This window comes from Pectinophora gossypiella, chromosome 3 (assembly GCF_024362695.1).
Source record: "Pectinophora gossypiella chromosome 3, ilPecGoss1.1, whole genome shotgun sequence".
NCBI classification, from domain to species: Eukaryota; Metazoa; Arthropoda; class Insecta; order Lepidoptera; family Gelechiidae; genus Pectinophora; species Pectinophora gossypiella.
In genome coordinates, this window is record NC_065406.1 from 6472872 (window position 1) to 6489402 (window position 16531).

Consider the following 16531-nt stretch of genomic DNA (forward strand, 5'->3'; position numbering starts at 1 on the left):
TTAGTGAAATTGGAAGTGTTGAATAAACTAACTGTATTTATTGTGCTTACTTTGATATTTATAAACATATCTGCAAAAATAGTGGATTTTTAAATTAGACATCTACCTATCTCTATTGCCTGATTTTCTTTTCTGAATGACACCTTAATACTGAATTATGTTACTGTTGAGTAGACCAATGATAAACTATTTTTATACCACTTCATAGTTTAAGAGCTCACTTTTCTAGACTCTCATTTTATTACTTAGATTATGAACTGCTAGTCTAGACATCATTTCCTCGGGTTTGTTTACAACATGACTTCAGGCAATTTGATATATTTCATATTACTCCCGATTAAGAATGTCAAACCACACTAAGTATTTTACCGCTAGATTATAGTAAAGTTAAAGCACATAATAACGGGTTCTTACCGCGTTTCAAACCACTCCAATCTCATCAGTCATCCCGTGATCATGGCACTTGCAACAGTGTCGAAATATCGGGAGTCTCATATCCCCATTTAAACGCGGTAAGAACCCGTTATTATGTGCTTTAATTATGATAATAACCGCGTAAACTTAAAACAATGTATAGTAAAGTTATAACCTAGCATGCGCTTTTTTCAGTACAGTTATACATTCGATGGTCGAAATCTATCGGAAGCGGATACAGAAGATGAAACTGTTTGTCTGATGATCGATTGCTCACGACTACGTGATCAATTTCGATATTCGGACATCAATTCTTGTTTGATGAGATTGAACGGCAGTTAGTGTCACGTCTATTGCAATAGCTAGGAAACGACTGTGCTTAAGCTCAGCTGGGCAAGACAATTAACTGGAAATTAAAATGTACGAGTTGTCTCTTGCTGCATAGACTTAAGTAAAGTTAAGAATTTTTGTACTACCGTAGATAAAATGAGGTTATTAATTGCCGTTCGTATCAGTTTTCGATTTCCCAAGCGTTTAACGTAATTCTTTGTACGGTTTCCAGCGGTATCTATTTTGCTAAGCAGTAACGAAGGTATGCCTTATTCTTCCTTACGCATTGTGTAGGTATATAATTTTGAGTCCATTATTGTCACTTCCAGTTCGTCATAATCTTCGTTTGTCTGGTTTGTGTCTAAAAGTAGTACATAGACTTGCACTCTTTTATGAAACAAAAACCTGAAAAGGCACGCTTTTAATTTTTGTCATAAAAAATGTGTAGTCTATATTCAAGAAGTTATTTTTACTAACAATGACATTGTTGATTGAGTAATTGAAACATCCTTATATAATTTTCTGTTCCGTCCTGCGTGATAGTGTTACAAATGCGTTTTACGCCTGAATGCACTCCGCTGCATTAGTTGATCAACAATTGAATTAATTGGGGTAACCATAGCCACCAATGTTCCAAACAAAAGCATATGCTTTGTTAATAAAGTACTCAATTACCTTATATATTTACATGTATACTTATTTAATTGCTTATACAAAAAAGCTCTCCGAAATAAGTTATGTACATACATTCATAAACTCATGCCTATTTCCCACCGGGGTAAGCAGAGACTATAGAATTCCATTTGCTTCGATTCTGACTAGATCCTGACACACTTCTCTTGCTTCCTCCACATTCAAAAGTAAAAAAGTATAAATTATGTAATTACTATTAAATTGTCAAAACCTTGATTGAAAGCCCTTAAGACCCTATAAGTAAGTAGCACTTAGCAGTATCGTGATATCTGAATCGAATCTTGAACTCTAGATTACTTAACGCAACCCAAAGATAGTGTGCGTGTTTCATACCCAAACAGTTAATCAAACCCATTAAATCAACAAGCTATCTATATTGGCACTCTTACAATTAATAGTTGCAGTAAGCGGCACTTAACAGGTTATTCGACCTTTCTCACGACGCGATTCGTACGATATCGGAACAATTTCAATATTAGGGCAGATAACATTGTCTTAAATTTTGTACCGGGTAAGAGCCCTCAGCGCTCCCCATTTGTCCGGCCAAGTAGTTAATGTCGTTTGCCGCAAATTTACAATAAGTCACGTCAAAAAAATTAAAGAATAAGGCCGCCTAAGTTGTACTGTATTCATGTGTTATGTCTGATTGTTGAAATTTAGTTCTGTGCAACAAAGTGTATTTGATTTGATTTGATTTTGATTTGAAGAATGAGTTATGATGTCAAACTTCGAACTCTTTGTTATTACACACGTAGCAATCTTACTGTATCGCAGATCAATGCGTTGTCGAATCGCTCTGTGAGGGTCGTTAAGTTCGTATGAGGTGTTATTGCCTCACTAGCCCTCAAGGGTGAATGGTGAGGTCGAGTGCGCGAGGCAGTGGAACGCTTGCAGTCAATTGACCTCTCTAGACATTACCATGCCGACTGCGTGCACGGCTTCCTGTTAATGAATCGACTGCTATTGACACGCTCCAGGGACTTTTATGTTCTTGTCTCTTGTCGCAATATTGGGAGATTAAGAGAATGATTGTTTTATCATATGTCTAAGGTAACGAACAGCCTCCGTGGTCTAGTGGTAAGAGCGTTAGGCTCACGATCTGGAGGTCCGGGTTCGATTCCCGATGGGGACATTGTCGAAATCACTTTGTGAGACTGTCCTTTGTTTGGTAAGGACTTTTCAGACTTGAATCACCTGATTGTCCGAAAAAGTAAGATGATTCCGTGCTTCGGAGGGCACGTTAAGCCGTTGGTCCCGGCTATTAGCCGTAAAAACACCTCCACCAACCCGCTTTGGAGCAGCGTGGTGGAGTATGCTTCATACCCCCTCCGGTTGATTGAGGAGAGGCCTGTGCCCAGCAGTGGGACGTATATAGGCTGTTTATGTATGTAAGGAAACGTGCCGTTGCTCGCGCCACGTTATTGCGTAGGTAATATTTAAACATTTAGCAAATTTATTTGCTTGATTGAAAAGTAAAATACAACTTCGACACGTAATTGGGTGCTGAATAGTGTTTGTCTTGATGCTAGGTTTGCACATTACATTTGAATTCACCGCGTTTTTTCGCAGCATTATAGGTTAGAAGGGATCGATCATGCCCATGAGATGAGCATGAGGTTCATGTGATAACGACGGCTACATAGGTAATAATATTGTTGAGCCACTGCTGCAGACTGTTGCATACTATGACGAATGCCTTAAATGTCCGAAGTTTTTATTGTAGATCTGCCCACCTTGAACGGAAATACTCTTAATTATTTTAAGAAATAGTAACATTTACTTTTGTGTTATCCTATTTTCACATTTGACAAGTCCGGATTTTTACAGAAGCGACTGCCTGTGTGAACTTCCAACCCGCGAAGGGAAAACCAGCCCAATACTCGTTACGGATTTCTCGAGAACGTGGGTTTCCTCACTATGCTTTCCTTGACCACTGAGCACATGTTAACATTTATGATCCAAACATGAATTCGAAAACAAATCATAAACCCTTGACTCTCACAGAATCAAGGGTTCTTCCAACTGGGGTACCACGGCATGGCAACATTTACTTTTGCATTGAATTAAAACTTTAACCTTCACTTCATATTTTTAGAGAATGTTCTTACATTTTTCTCACGCCTTTTTCCGCAGTTTGCATCAAACGAGGTTTGATTAATATACCCACAATGTCATTGTAAATTCAGCTCTATTATCATATAAATAACAATTAATTACTACACACATCGCGTCGTGCTAGTGCCGTACCTATGTAACCACGAAATGCTACAATGGATGTGAAATGGGTCGAAAATAAAGGAATAATAATACCACTGGCTATCGTGAATTTGAATAAATAACAAAACTTTTCCAATAATAATTTTATTGGAATGGAATGCAACTGGAATGTTCTTCTAAATTTAAAACTAATCTTTATTATAATGTAATCACTTTCTAAATGAGCATAATAAATTATATTGAGCAGCGCAGACCGCGGTGTGGCTGTTTGGCAATACGTTGCACATCTTCTGTTGAAGTAGGTACTATCTTAATACGATCGAGGCCTTGTGTTGTGAAATGTCGGTAAAAAGTCCCTTACTTGTTTAACCTAATTTTATGCTTGCTACATACAGAGACAGGGAAGCGGGCGAGATACCGGGATATGCCGGGCCCCAGCTTGCTGTTCTTGCTTTCCTGGCTCTGTATGCATCAAGCTTTATTATTGCTTAGGAATCCTCTGTTGAAATTAAGGCTGCAAGAGCAAGTCCTTTAATATTAAAAAAACTATAAAAATATAATACCACACTGCTTAGTTATTCTGTTAGTTATTTTTTATTTAGTGCAAATACACAATTTTCGACAATTCTTTTCGTCAATTTTTGTCAACGTTTGGGAATACCCGCTTTATATTGCCGCTTTATTGTGTAAACCATGTAAGCGTCTTTTTGAAAAATTACATTCGGATGTGATTTTTTGATAATAAAATCTCGCAATTTCGCAATATACAAGATAGTTACATCATCATCGCTAATTTAAGAGCCACTCTCTTGTCGGTGTAGCATTCTCCATACTCCTTTTTTAGGGGAAAATAGGGCAGTGATTTCTCTTGCCTTCCGCCCAAATCTCCCAAGCTAGTTACAGTCCAACCCGGATTGAAATTAAGTAAGTGAAAGTAATCGCTTACCTTACCGCTTACGCGCTTTTCAGTAAGCATAACGCAACCATATGTGTCTTACTTTTTCAATAAACTTTGCCTGTTGAAATCTGACTAAGCACAAAGAACAATCTTACCTAACATGTCAAATATTAACTACGCTTTCCGTATAAGACTAGAAATGGATTTAACTATAATCCGTTTAAAGTGAAACACTTTCCCTCTTGAAGGTCGTTGAGACTGTGCTTGGAATATTATGTCGGTGGCGCGTGGATCAACATCGTTACTGTTGTTGCCAAATGCTGTATAATAAGACCATATATGACATTATTGTCACTCTTGAAATGCCTGGTTAGTATAAAAGTTTACAAACATACGTAGGTCTCGTAATATTTCTTGATATCGGTTGAGCCATCTCGTTAAAAGACTATTTTCAGTCGCTCAGACAGATGTGTGGCTCTTTTAGGCTCCTCTACTGTACTCCATCTCCTATTTTATACACCATTATAACCTGTGATACCTAAGCAACCAATTAGATAGCAAAATCCAACACCCGTATTGTACAATGACAAACAACTTCGATTACCACGACTAACATTTTTACTACACTTTAAGTTCAGTGTTATACGTACAAAGCTCGTATACTACCTTAGTCTAGTAGAAACTGACAGACAGTAGGGGTAGATAAGAATAGAATAGAATAGAAATTGTTTATTATAAAAGGACGCCACACACAAAGACAAGACAATAACATCACTTAAAATTTTTCACAAAACAATTACAAAAGCATAGGAGGATGTTTATTACAATGATCATATATAATAAGGTGGTGGTGGATGTCCTGAGATAAAAGGGCCTCATTCAGCACAAGATCAGGACAACATAGATGGTGTTAAATCCTTATTATATTATAGAGGTAGACAGAGATTGATGAATGTGGAAGAAGCAAGGCAAGTGTGTCAGGATCGAAGCAAATGGAATTCCATAGTCTCTGCTTACTCCAGAATTTACGTATGTACTTATATAATACATACAGGCTTAAGTAAACTGTATTGCCGTTAAGTACAAAACCTTTTAAAGGCCATATCCCACTACCATTCGTCGACTTTTCACACTTTACTGTTTGACTCGGCCTCTCAGCCGCAGTCGTGATGGATGTTAGGCCGATAAACCGCAAACGTTTCAAACTTCGCGTGGAAACTGAATAGCTAAATTCTGTAAGTAAATTCCTGCTTTTGCACCTTACGACCCATTGTACGAATTCCTAGCGACATTGTAAACGCGGAAGAAAGCGGCTCTGTGGTACCTACTTGCCAAATGTTACCCTAAAGCTGCGAGTGCACTTGGCAATTGGGGATCTCTGGCATTTTGAAATTACCATTCGATCCACAAAACGCAGATCTATAATAATTCATACAAAGTGACAAATTATTATGGGCCGTTTACTCCAATTGCAAGTAACCAAGTGCAGTTAAAGTAGCATGGAGAATGCTACACCGACAAGAGCTGGGCTCTTAAATTAGTGATGTGACACCAACTGCGTTCTAGTTTTTTTTTTTTTTGACGTGACTTATTGTAGATTTGCCGCAGATGGCATTAACTACTTGGCCGGAATAAACTGCGTTCTAGTGATGCATAAGTTCAGTTGGGCAAAAGCTACTCTTTAAATCCTTATTCTATCTGACGAGATATTAGCACAAAAACATAATTCTACCTATTTTTTGCCCTGCCTGTACGCTTCTTATTTCAATTAATTTCATAACAAGAAATGCTATAAATACTAATAGCTGTATCCTCTATCAGGTGCTTACTACTACCATTAGCAACCCCGCCCTGTTAAACATTGCGTAGGTATTAATTTAATGGATATGTGACCATAGGGAGACTTACCACTTACCTACTTCATAACATTGCGACTTCGTAGCAAAATCTAGAATAAGCAACATGAAAAAAATACTTATTACAAGAGGCAATGCAATACGTTTTTAAATAGCATGACACTTTTTATACAAATAGTGCGTAATGTTTAAAATACAATATACATTTAAAAGGAGCAACGGAGTCTTATCTAAACCGGTTTTAACCAAAAACTGCCTTTTATTCTCTTCGGAAAGTTATTTGGTAGAGACAAGTACATTATAGTCATACCCAGTTTGTCTTTATCGACCTAACTACTGTAGATGACTAAGTGATATACGTAGGTAGGTACACATTTTTATTAAACACACGTTTATAATAAAAACAGCCTCCGTGGTCTAGTGGTTAGAGCGTTAGGCTCACGATCTGAAGGTCCGGGTTCGATTCCCGATGGGGACATTGTCGAAATCATTTTGTGAGACTGTCCTTTGTTTGGTAAGGACTTTTCAGATTGTCCGAAAAAGTAAGATGATTCCGTGCTTCGGAGGGCACGTTAAGCCGTTGGTCCCGGCTATTAGCCGTAAAAACACCTCCACCAACCCGCAGTGGAGCAGCGTGGTGGAGTATGCTCCATACCCCCTCCGGTTGATTGAGGGGAGGCCTATGCCCAGCAGTGGGACGTAAATAGGCTATTTATGTTATGTTATAATAAAAATGTTGTGTGACATTGCCGACACGTTTGTTTTCTTTTTTGTTGTATTGACTTTGCCGTCCCGGTTATTAGCCGGTAAAACACCTCCACCAACCCGCAGTAGAGCAGCTTGGTGGAGTATGCTCCACACTCCATACCACCTCCGATTGATTGAGGTGAGGCCTGTGCCCGGTGGGAGGTATATTTATGACATTTATCCGGGCATAAGGCTTAATAAAAAATCGATACTTTCGTTAGCGATTGAATTTCTTGCGGCATACGAGAGTAAAGTGAAACAGCAACACTTCAAAATCCCAGAGTAGCTTCAACGTTATAACCAACGCGACCGCAACATCAATAATAAAAGACGTCGCTTGCATGAATTCTAGTTTGCATGGTCGCCATGTTGGCCGGCATGAAAAGAAGTTCGCGGCCGGCTTGCGGTCGCCTAATCTAATAACTATAATAGCTACCGCGCAAAGCCACGGGCGTACGCTAGTCACCCAAGGTCGTCTTGCCACCGTATTTGCGTGCTAAGTCAATAATCTATTGAAGGTTTCCCATTATTAACATAATAACGACTGACTTATCGCCTCAATATTGCATAATAAGCAAAGAACCACTCGCAATCTTACCTTCATGTGATCGCCGTTGTTAGATTTTAAATTCTAAAGGTTCTCACCGGGAGTAACCTCGTCAGCCGTTATCCCCAAACACTGTTGGTGATTCATACCATTGGATACTAAAATAAAATCTGTCTTTGAGCACCTTTAACAACGTTAGAAAGAAGCAGCTACATTGTATGAGAATGTCAAATTTTCCTTCAAATCTGTCTGTCTTGCAATCTTTGAGGGCTAATTACTTAGTTTTATGCCCTTATTAAGGGTACTTTTTTTGGGTGTTTCTCAAAGCATATTAAATGGAGCAGTTTTTAGAAATACTTTCAGGGTCCATGACAATCTCATGTGTTTATTATTCTTCGGCGAAGTATTAACAACTGTAACAATTTTGGTCGAATTCTCACTTTGACTTCCGATAACTTTTTTTTATACTTGATTTGACTCTGATTTACCTTTGATTTACCTTTGATTGAGCGGTACACAGCCTTAGGCATAGTTGTGAAGTAAAATAAAATAATTATTAAGAAAGGGATAGCGACAAAATGATTATTTCGGAAGTAAGGTAGAAAATCTAGAAAAAGGTACAAAATGGGTCATATCTCCTAAACCGTAAATAATTGCTGAACATACATGGGGGTGTTTCTGGTAGCTAATGAGCCCCTCTATCTAATTTTTCATTTTGAACCTGAACTTCTGGGCCACCCTGTATAATGCTCTGTTTGTACAAACTAGAAGCATTCTACCATGAAATGTGAACATAAACATGCAAAACATATTCAATACGCTTCAGCAGTGTCTGCCATTATACTTACTAGACCATAACTCTTGCTTTGAAACGAATTAACGCAATGACTCATATTGGATTACGAGATTATTTTTCTTAGAGTGTGATATGTTTGATGTGCGGCCGAGTGTGTCGTTTGAGGATCGGTCTATTTAGCCATCTTCTCTTTTCTTCTTAGTATTTAGCCATGAGCGGCGTTGTTGTTACCCTACAACAGATGCTGTTTAAATCATCTGACAAGATGTACAAGGCCTAATGGTGGTGGTGGTGAATATTGTTTCTTTTTCTTTCATGTGCTATCAATGGCCGACCTCACTAAAATTAGTAGGGTCATTGTTGAGCTAGCAAACCACGCCTGACGTAGTATTTAAAAAAAGAAACAATTATGTACTTACTTCAGTAAGAGTAGCTACAGAATCTTTTTTTGGACAATCAGGTGATTGCAACTTGCAATGTTCTAACCGCACTAGGAGTGATGATTACCCATACATGATTTAACCGTATCCTCAAGACAGTAGTGCTAGAAACGTAAATTATAAACTGAAATATGCAGAATGTACCTATAAGCATCATCATCACTAATTTAAGAGCCATGCTATTGTCGGTAAAATAGGGCAGTGGTTTCTCTCTTGCCTGCCGCCAGTACTACGTCTGACGCGAGTGGGATGGCGCCCAGAGTAGTCTATTTCAAAGCCGTACTAGGACTTCTTTCCTCCGCCTCTGAATAAGCATAAAATAAATGAAATTTAAATATACCAGTATAAAGGAAGAGATAGTGATATCTAAGTATTTCTGTAGAAACAACTAATAATATGCTCATACAAGCAGACGTTTCCTTCGTGTGCGGGGGAAAACTTAAGACAAAACCAAACAGTTTATAATGAATGATTAAACATAGTATTAAAGTATCTCTTTATTCAGTAACACTACGTAATACTAATTTATGTATGCCGTACGCAACATCCGGCACAAACATTATGACATATGATAACGTAGATATAAATGACGAGATAGTAAGCGGAGATCTATATAAATTGAAGGTATACTTACTGTAAAAAATGCATTAGATTCGATTATGCATATCGATTTAAGAGCATTAGAGACAGTTCTTTTTTAGGAGTAAGTGTTAAATCTACCTATTTTTTTGTTTCAGGAGTGGCTACCGACCGCGGCGCCGGTTTGGCGCCAACCTTCACACGACTTCTGATGACAGAATAAATTGTGATGCTGGCACGGACAGGAGTCTATAGGAAACTGCGTCTGAGAGGACGGAGACGGACGTTGTAGCTAACGAGCTACTAGTTGTTTAAGTGAAAGTGCCTAAACCCTCCAACATGTTAGGGAGTCGCCGTAATTTAATATTTAGGTTGAGCATCGCAGTGAGTTTGTGCATGATGCTGTACGCCGCAATGCACCTGTCGGTGGGGCCGGCGCCGGGCGGCGAGTGGGTGCCCGTGCCGATGACCGAGGACGTCACCGGCAACGAGATCCACACGAACCACGAGTTCCTGCGTAACGACTCCACCTCGGTCCTGGACTTCATCTCCAAAGTCATCGACGATACCACTTCACAAAAGACCCCTTCCACTCTACCCGCTACCAGCGCACGCTTCGCTGTCGTAAGCACTACCACTGCTCCCATAGAAGTTCGCTCTGTGGAACCTTTGAATGAGAATCTCCTCACGGAGACGACCCTCAGTCGGTTGAAGGAGCTGCTGGGCTGCAAAAACAGAGAGTTTCGGTCAGAATACTTGCAACGCGGCGAATATTGGGTGTTGAGTAACTACGTACGCGCCGACCACGGACCTCTGGACTGTTATGAGACCATCACCTACACCACACACTCGGGCTTCCAGTACTTGGATAACGTTCTGCCTGTTGTCGAAAGGTATGTAAGACTATAAGTTAAATTCTATTCGATTTTTAATTCAAAAGGCAATAGGTACAAAAAAGTCTCATTACTCTATCTAAATATTCTGGTTCTTGACTAGGAGTCAATACTTAGAGTAGGGTTAACATTGGGAAATAGTTCTATGTTTCACACCGTCAGTGTCATGATTTTTAAACATATTTTTATGAATTTTAGTTCAGAATAATAATATTTAATGACGTTTTGATTTCTAAAAACCTTTTAATAGTTTTTAAATTAAAATAATTTATATCGGAACGATTATTGATTCGATAGTAGACATCGTGCTGCCACACTTCCGCCACTCACGTAGGAAAACGTAGTGGGGAGAGTGGGGCGAGTGGACACTCACCGGCTAGTAGGAATTCATTCGTTTGTGAACCAGTGAATCGAACGGTTGTGTGTAAAACCTCTGCAAGACCTCTGAGTAAATAAACGGTTAAAGTAAATTGAAAGTGACCTGGAGTTTTATTTCACTTCAGAAGTGGGATAGACCAAACAAAAAGGTATGTTTAAATATATTATATTATTAATCCATTAATCGAGATATTGTCTGTTGGGTTTTTGCTCTAACGCCCACTAGAGTTATTTATGTATCTATAATTATTATGATTATTAATTATTATTATTTGTTATGTATTATTACGTAACAACTATTTATATTGTCGGCGGACAAATAATCTCGATATAGCTAGAAACATTTTCAATGAATGCAATTATTGAATTTGTGCACATTCATGACTGCTTCGATAGGCGCTTGGTCAGGGCTACACCCTGATAGCGTTCTTGTCCTTGTAGTGTGCTTCTGCGCAATACAGAGTGCTTGATTGGGGCTACACCCCAATAGTGCTTTGTTGCTAAATTTTACAATACCCGCGCATGAGGTTTATTGGTTTAAACGTTTGATCGGGGCTACACTCCGATAGCGTTCATCTTGTGAACTTTTAGTGCGTGTTAGGTAAACAAAGTGCTTGGTTAGAGCTACTCTCTGATAGTACTTTGTTTCCTTGGTTTTACTGCTTACGTGGAGCACGTGGTCGGGGCTACTCTCCGATAGCGCTCCATGATATACAAAGTATATTATAATCACACATTATCTAAGTATGATACCTCACATTATATTCATAGATTTTATTTTATTATTAAGTATATATTATTTAAGCCATGCTACTTATCTATTGTGTTCTTCATTTATCATAGTGCTTATCTTTGAAGCATACAGGTTGTTTTCTTTTTAATGTAATGTAATGATTGATTTTAATGCTTCTATTTATTATAACATAATTGTGATTTACAAATATTAAAGAACATTTTAATTAAGAACAAGTTATGAGTCAACCTACCTATGTTCATCAGGTTTTATCAAGGGGGTGGACTATGTATGTCCATCGGATGTATGTTAAGGGGTGAACCAAGTATGTTCATCGGATCATGTTAGGGGGTGAACTATGTATGTTCGCCGGTTTATGTTAGGAGATGAACTATGTATGTTCATTGATTCATGTTAGGGGGTGAACTACGTATGTTCATCGGTTTAGCGTGTGGATGTCTCAGATTTCGCTAACGGGTATGCTTCGCGCTGGTTATGGGTGATTACAAAGCTACCGGTTAACAGTGAGCTATGTATGCTTACTGGATATTTATTATTCCTGCAAATATATAATAATAATAATAGATTACCCACTATGTTAAGGATTACGAGCTTTTGCTACATATGCAATTTTGCTATGACTTGATGAACAGACTATGTCGAAGATAATGTTAAAATGTTTCAGAATATTTGACGATGTCGTCTGATGATGAGATGGGAACGCCACCAGGTACGCCTCCAAAGCGACGGCGTCAAAAGAAAGCAAAAAGACGAAGTAAGCGGAGGAGTTCGTCTTCCACGTCTTCATCCAGTGATGAGCCTGTGCCGCGAAAGGCGCGCAAGGTTTCAAGCAGGCTATCCACTAAGGTACTATTGAAACTATTGTCGAACTGGAAGGGAGAGTCAAGTAAGAATTCTTTTGGCAGTAATAACAATTTCAACAATGTTATCCCGGAATTTGACCCGTCCAATAGGACTCAAACTATTGATTGCTGGTTGCGAAAAGTAAATGAATGCGCCTCAATATACGGATGGGACGATAAACAAACGATTCACTTCTCTTTACAAAAGTTAACTGGTTTGGCAAAGAAATGGTTCGAGTCCTTGCAGACGGTCAAATATACATGGGATGAGTGGCAAGTGAAATTACGCAAGGCGTTTCCTACTGAGGAAAATTACGGACGTCTTTTAGAAGAAATGTTAAGCCGTACTTCACGTAGTGATGAGAGCCTGCGTGAATATTTTTATGACAAGTTGGGTTTGTTGAGTAGGTGCGAAATTACGGGTAAAAAGGCTGTTGACTGCGTCATATATGGCATTAGTGACCGATCCATTAGAAACAGGGCACAGGCCCTTAATAGTACGGAACCCGAAGATTTGCTTAATTATCTTTCTTCCCAAAAGCCACAACAAGTTATAAATAATAAACCGCGTGAGCGCACATTTCAAAAATCTCACAACGCTGGCAGCTCTAATACGAGTGCCAACAGCTCTAACTCAAGTTCCGTAGTTTGTTACAATTGTCGCTCTAGAGGTCATCCCTATTTCAAATGCACTAAACCAATACTAAAATGCAAACGTTGTAACCGAGTAGGACATAACAATGAAAATTGCAAGTTGGAACCTTTTACATCTGCAAATTTAAATTCAAATAATACCGAGGAGAGTTCTGAGAAGAAAACTCTGAAAATTGACACAGTTAATGATGGTAATAGTAAATTCTTTAAACCTATTGCAGTTAATGACCACCTTCTCAAAGCATATGTAGATTTCGGGAGCGAATGCACTCTAATGCGTAAAACGGATGCGGAACAGTTAAATCTGGTCCAAAACTATGACAATATTCCAATTGTAAGAGGGTTTGGTCAGTCTTCTGTCGTACCTTTGTATAGGACGTACGTTTCAGTGAAGGTTGATGACGTCGAATCAACTATTGAAGTATTAGTGGTTGACGATGCACACATGCAGACGTCCTTGATTATTGGGCAAAACTTCACAGAGCAATCATTTGTTACAGTCTTAAAGGATAGTAACAGATTGACATTCTACCAAAGTCCTAATCAAAATCCTTTTGATACCCAAAAGGACACACTAAAACTCTACGTTACCGATACCACAGACATCTCCAAAACTGGCATTGTCCCTGTACACGTTGATTTCGATTTTACCGGAGACATTTTTATTGAGGGTTATAATGCAGTAGAACCGGGGAAGGAGTACCGTTTGTTTCAGGGCGCTTATCATATCGCGAATGGTAAAGGTGAGGTGGTTATATCCAATTTATCTGACAATACTTTAACTTTCGAAAAGGATACCTTGATAGCTAGATCGATCCCCTTTGTTGAACGTGATATTTACCGGGTTAATAGGATTGTAGAAGACGTCTCTACATTAGAACCTCTCGACAAGACCGATATCACAATCGGATCAGGACTTGACAGTAGTCACGCAGACGCACTTTATTTATTGCTTCAGAAGTACAGGGACTGCTTTGCTACCAACTTGGGAGAAATTGGTTGTGCAGTTGACGTAGAAATGAAAATCGATCTTTTAGATAACAAACCAATTGTGTATCGACCCTATCGCTTATCTCATTCTGAACGTGAAAAGGTCAGAGAAACAAGTTGATGAATTGTTGCAAAACAATATCATCCAAGAGTCGAAATCGGATTACGCTAGTCCCATTTTAATGGTTAAAAAGAAAACCGGCGATCAAAGACTATGCGTCGATTTTAGGGCTTTGAATAATAAGACAATAAAGGACCGGTTTCCTCTTCCTCTAATTGAGGATCAAATATCTAATCTTAGCGGTAATACTTTCTTCACCACCCTCGACCTCGCATCTGGCTATTATCAAATCCCAATGGCCACTAATAGCCGTCATCTTACAGCATTTGTCACGCCTGATGGGCATTACGAGTTTTTAAGGATGCCCTTCGGACTCGCTAACGCACCAGCCGTATTCCAGAGGATGATCAACAAAATCCTCGGAAACAGGCGATTTGAGTATGCATTAGCCTATTTAGACGACGTGCTGATACCATCAAAGGACGTCGATGAAATGTTTCGGCGGTTAGAGGATGTCCTTCAACTTTGTAGAGAATACGGGTTGACTTTGAAACTTTCAAAGTGCCGTTTTTTTGATGCTACAGTGAGCTACCTGGGGTACGATATTTCTTCGCAAGGCATACAACCCGGGGAGGCTAAAGTAACGGCAGTTAAGAAATTTCCCACACCTTGCAATGTCCACGAAGTTCGGCAATTTCTCGGGTTAACCGGTTATTTTCGGAAATTTATAAAGGGTTACGGGGAAATCGCTCGACCGTTAACTTCTCTATTAAAGAAAGAGGCAAAATGGCAGTGGTCTGATATCGAGAGCCAAGCGTTTTCTCTTTTGAAGGAAAGCCTGGTCAGCCGCCCGGTTTTGGCCCTTTACGATCCTAAATTAGAGACCGAATTACATACCGATGCCAGTTCTCTGGGCGTAGGAGGCATATTGATGCAATGGCAGAGAGAGAGTCGCGTGTTTTAAAGCCAGTGGCTTATTTTAGTCGCCAGACTACACCAGAGGAGAGACATCTGCACTCCTACGAGCTAGAGACACTGGCCGTCGTGTGTTCTTTAAGGAAGTTTCGGGTTTACCTTTTGGGCATACCTTTCAAGATTCTTACCGATTGTGCTGCACTTAGGACAACGTTGACAAAAAGGGATCTGATTCCGCGGATAGCGAGGTGGTGGCTACAAATTAGCGAATTTGATTTTAGTATAGAATATCGGCCAGGGGTACAAATGCTACATGTAGACGCTCTTAGCCGAAATACCACGCTACCCGCGAACTCAGGTGATCATTTGTGCGTAAATATATATACCATAGAGCAAGATAATTGGCTTCTTAGTTTGCAAAAAGCTGATCCTGATATTTCGCGTATTTTACAAATTTTAAAACCGGAAGATGACTTAGAATGCAAGGATATTCGCAAAAATTACACTGTAAAGAACCATGTTGTTTATAGGAAAATAGACGACCAGTTACGACTTGTTGTACCACGGAGTGCAAGGTGGCAGGTATGTCGGGCTAATCATGACGAGATAGGGCACCACGGTTATTCTAAAACTCTAGAAAGGATACAAAGCACGTATTGGTTCCCAAAATTAAGGAAATTTGTAAAAAAATACGTAGCGGCTTGTTTAGAGTGTGCGTACAATAAAGATACTGCGGCAAAACAAAAGTCTGGACATTTGTACCCGATCGAAAAGGTAAATATACCCTTCCACACGGTCCACATGGATCATCTTGGGCCGTTTGTTCGCAGCAAAGATGGCAATACCCACATTTTGACCGTAGTCGATGCTTTCACGAAATACGTATTCGTGAGGCCAGTGAAAGACCTTAAATCAAAAACCACTACTAAAATTCTTGAGAAAATATTTTATGATTTCGGTATTCCGGCTAGGATAATATCTGACCGCGGTACTTCTTTTACGTCGACAGCCTTTACGACCTTTTGTGAGGGACATGGTATTAAACATGTGTTGAACGCGGTCGCATGTCCCAGAGCCAATGGTCAAGCCGAAAGGTTCAATCAGACTATACTTAACTCATTAGCGGCACAAAATTCTTTTGGCCACGAGCGTGATTGGGACAAGTGTCTGGGAAAAATTCAATGGGGCATTAATAACACTGTCAATGCCTCGACAAAAAAAACCGCGACCGAAGCTTTGTTCGGGCTCAAAATGAGAGACGATTTGGTAAATAAACTCGATATGGAAGGTCCGTCCATAACTTCTAACTTACAAGAACTGAGACAAGACATTAGTTCTAATGTACAGAAAGAGCGAGAAAAAATGAAACTCAGACATGACAAAAATAGAATCCCTGCCACTAAATATGAGGTTGGAGACCTAATAAAGATTTCGCGAAACAATTTTGCCAATGATGGGAAGAGTACAAAGCTTCTGTCAAAGTTTATAGGGCCCTATAAAATTGTAGAGGTTCTAGGAAACGATAGA

At 39.3% G+C, this 16531-nt stretch overlaps 1 protein-coding gene across 1 annotated transcript in view; it reads left to right on the plus strand.

Annotated features, from left to right (window-relative positions):
* LOC126381434 (beta-1,4-glucuronyltransferase 1-like) overlaps nt 1–16531 on the plus strand; it is an 84833-nt gene that overhangs the window by 25778 nt on the left and 42524 nt on the right. The window contains exon 2 of the mRNA XM_050030909.1: nt 9676–10410. Within this exon, the coding sequence (XP_049886866.1) occupies nt 9857–10410 (554 nt within the window). The 5' untranslated portion in view covers nt 9676–9856. The remainder of the gene's footprint in view (nt 1–9675; nt 10411–16531) is intronic.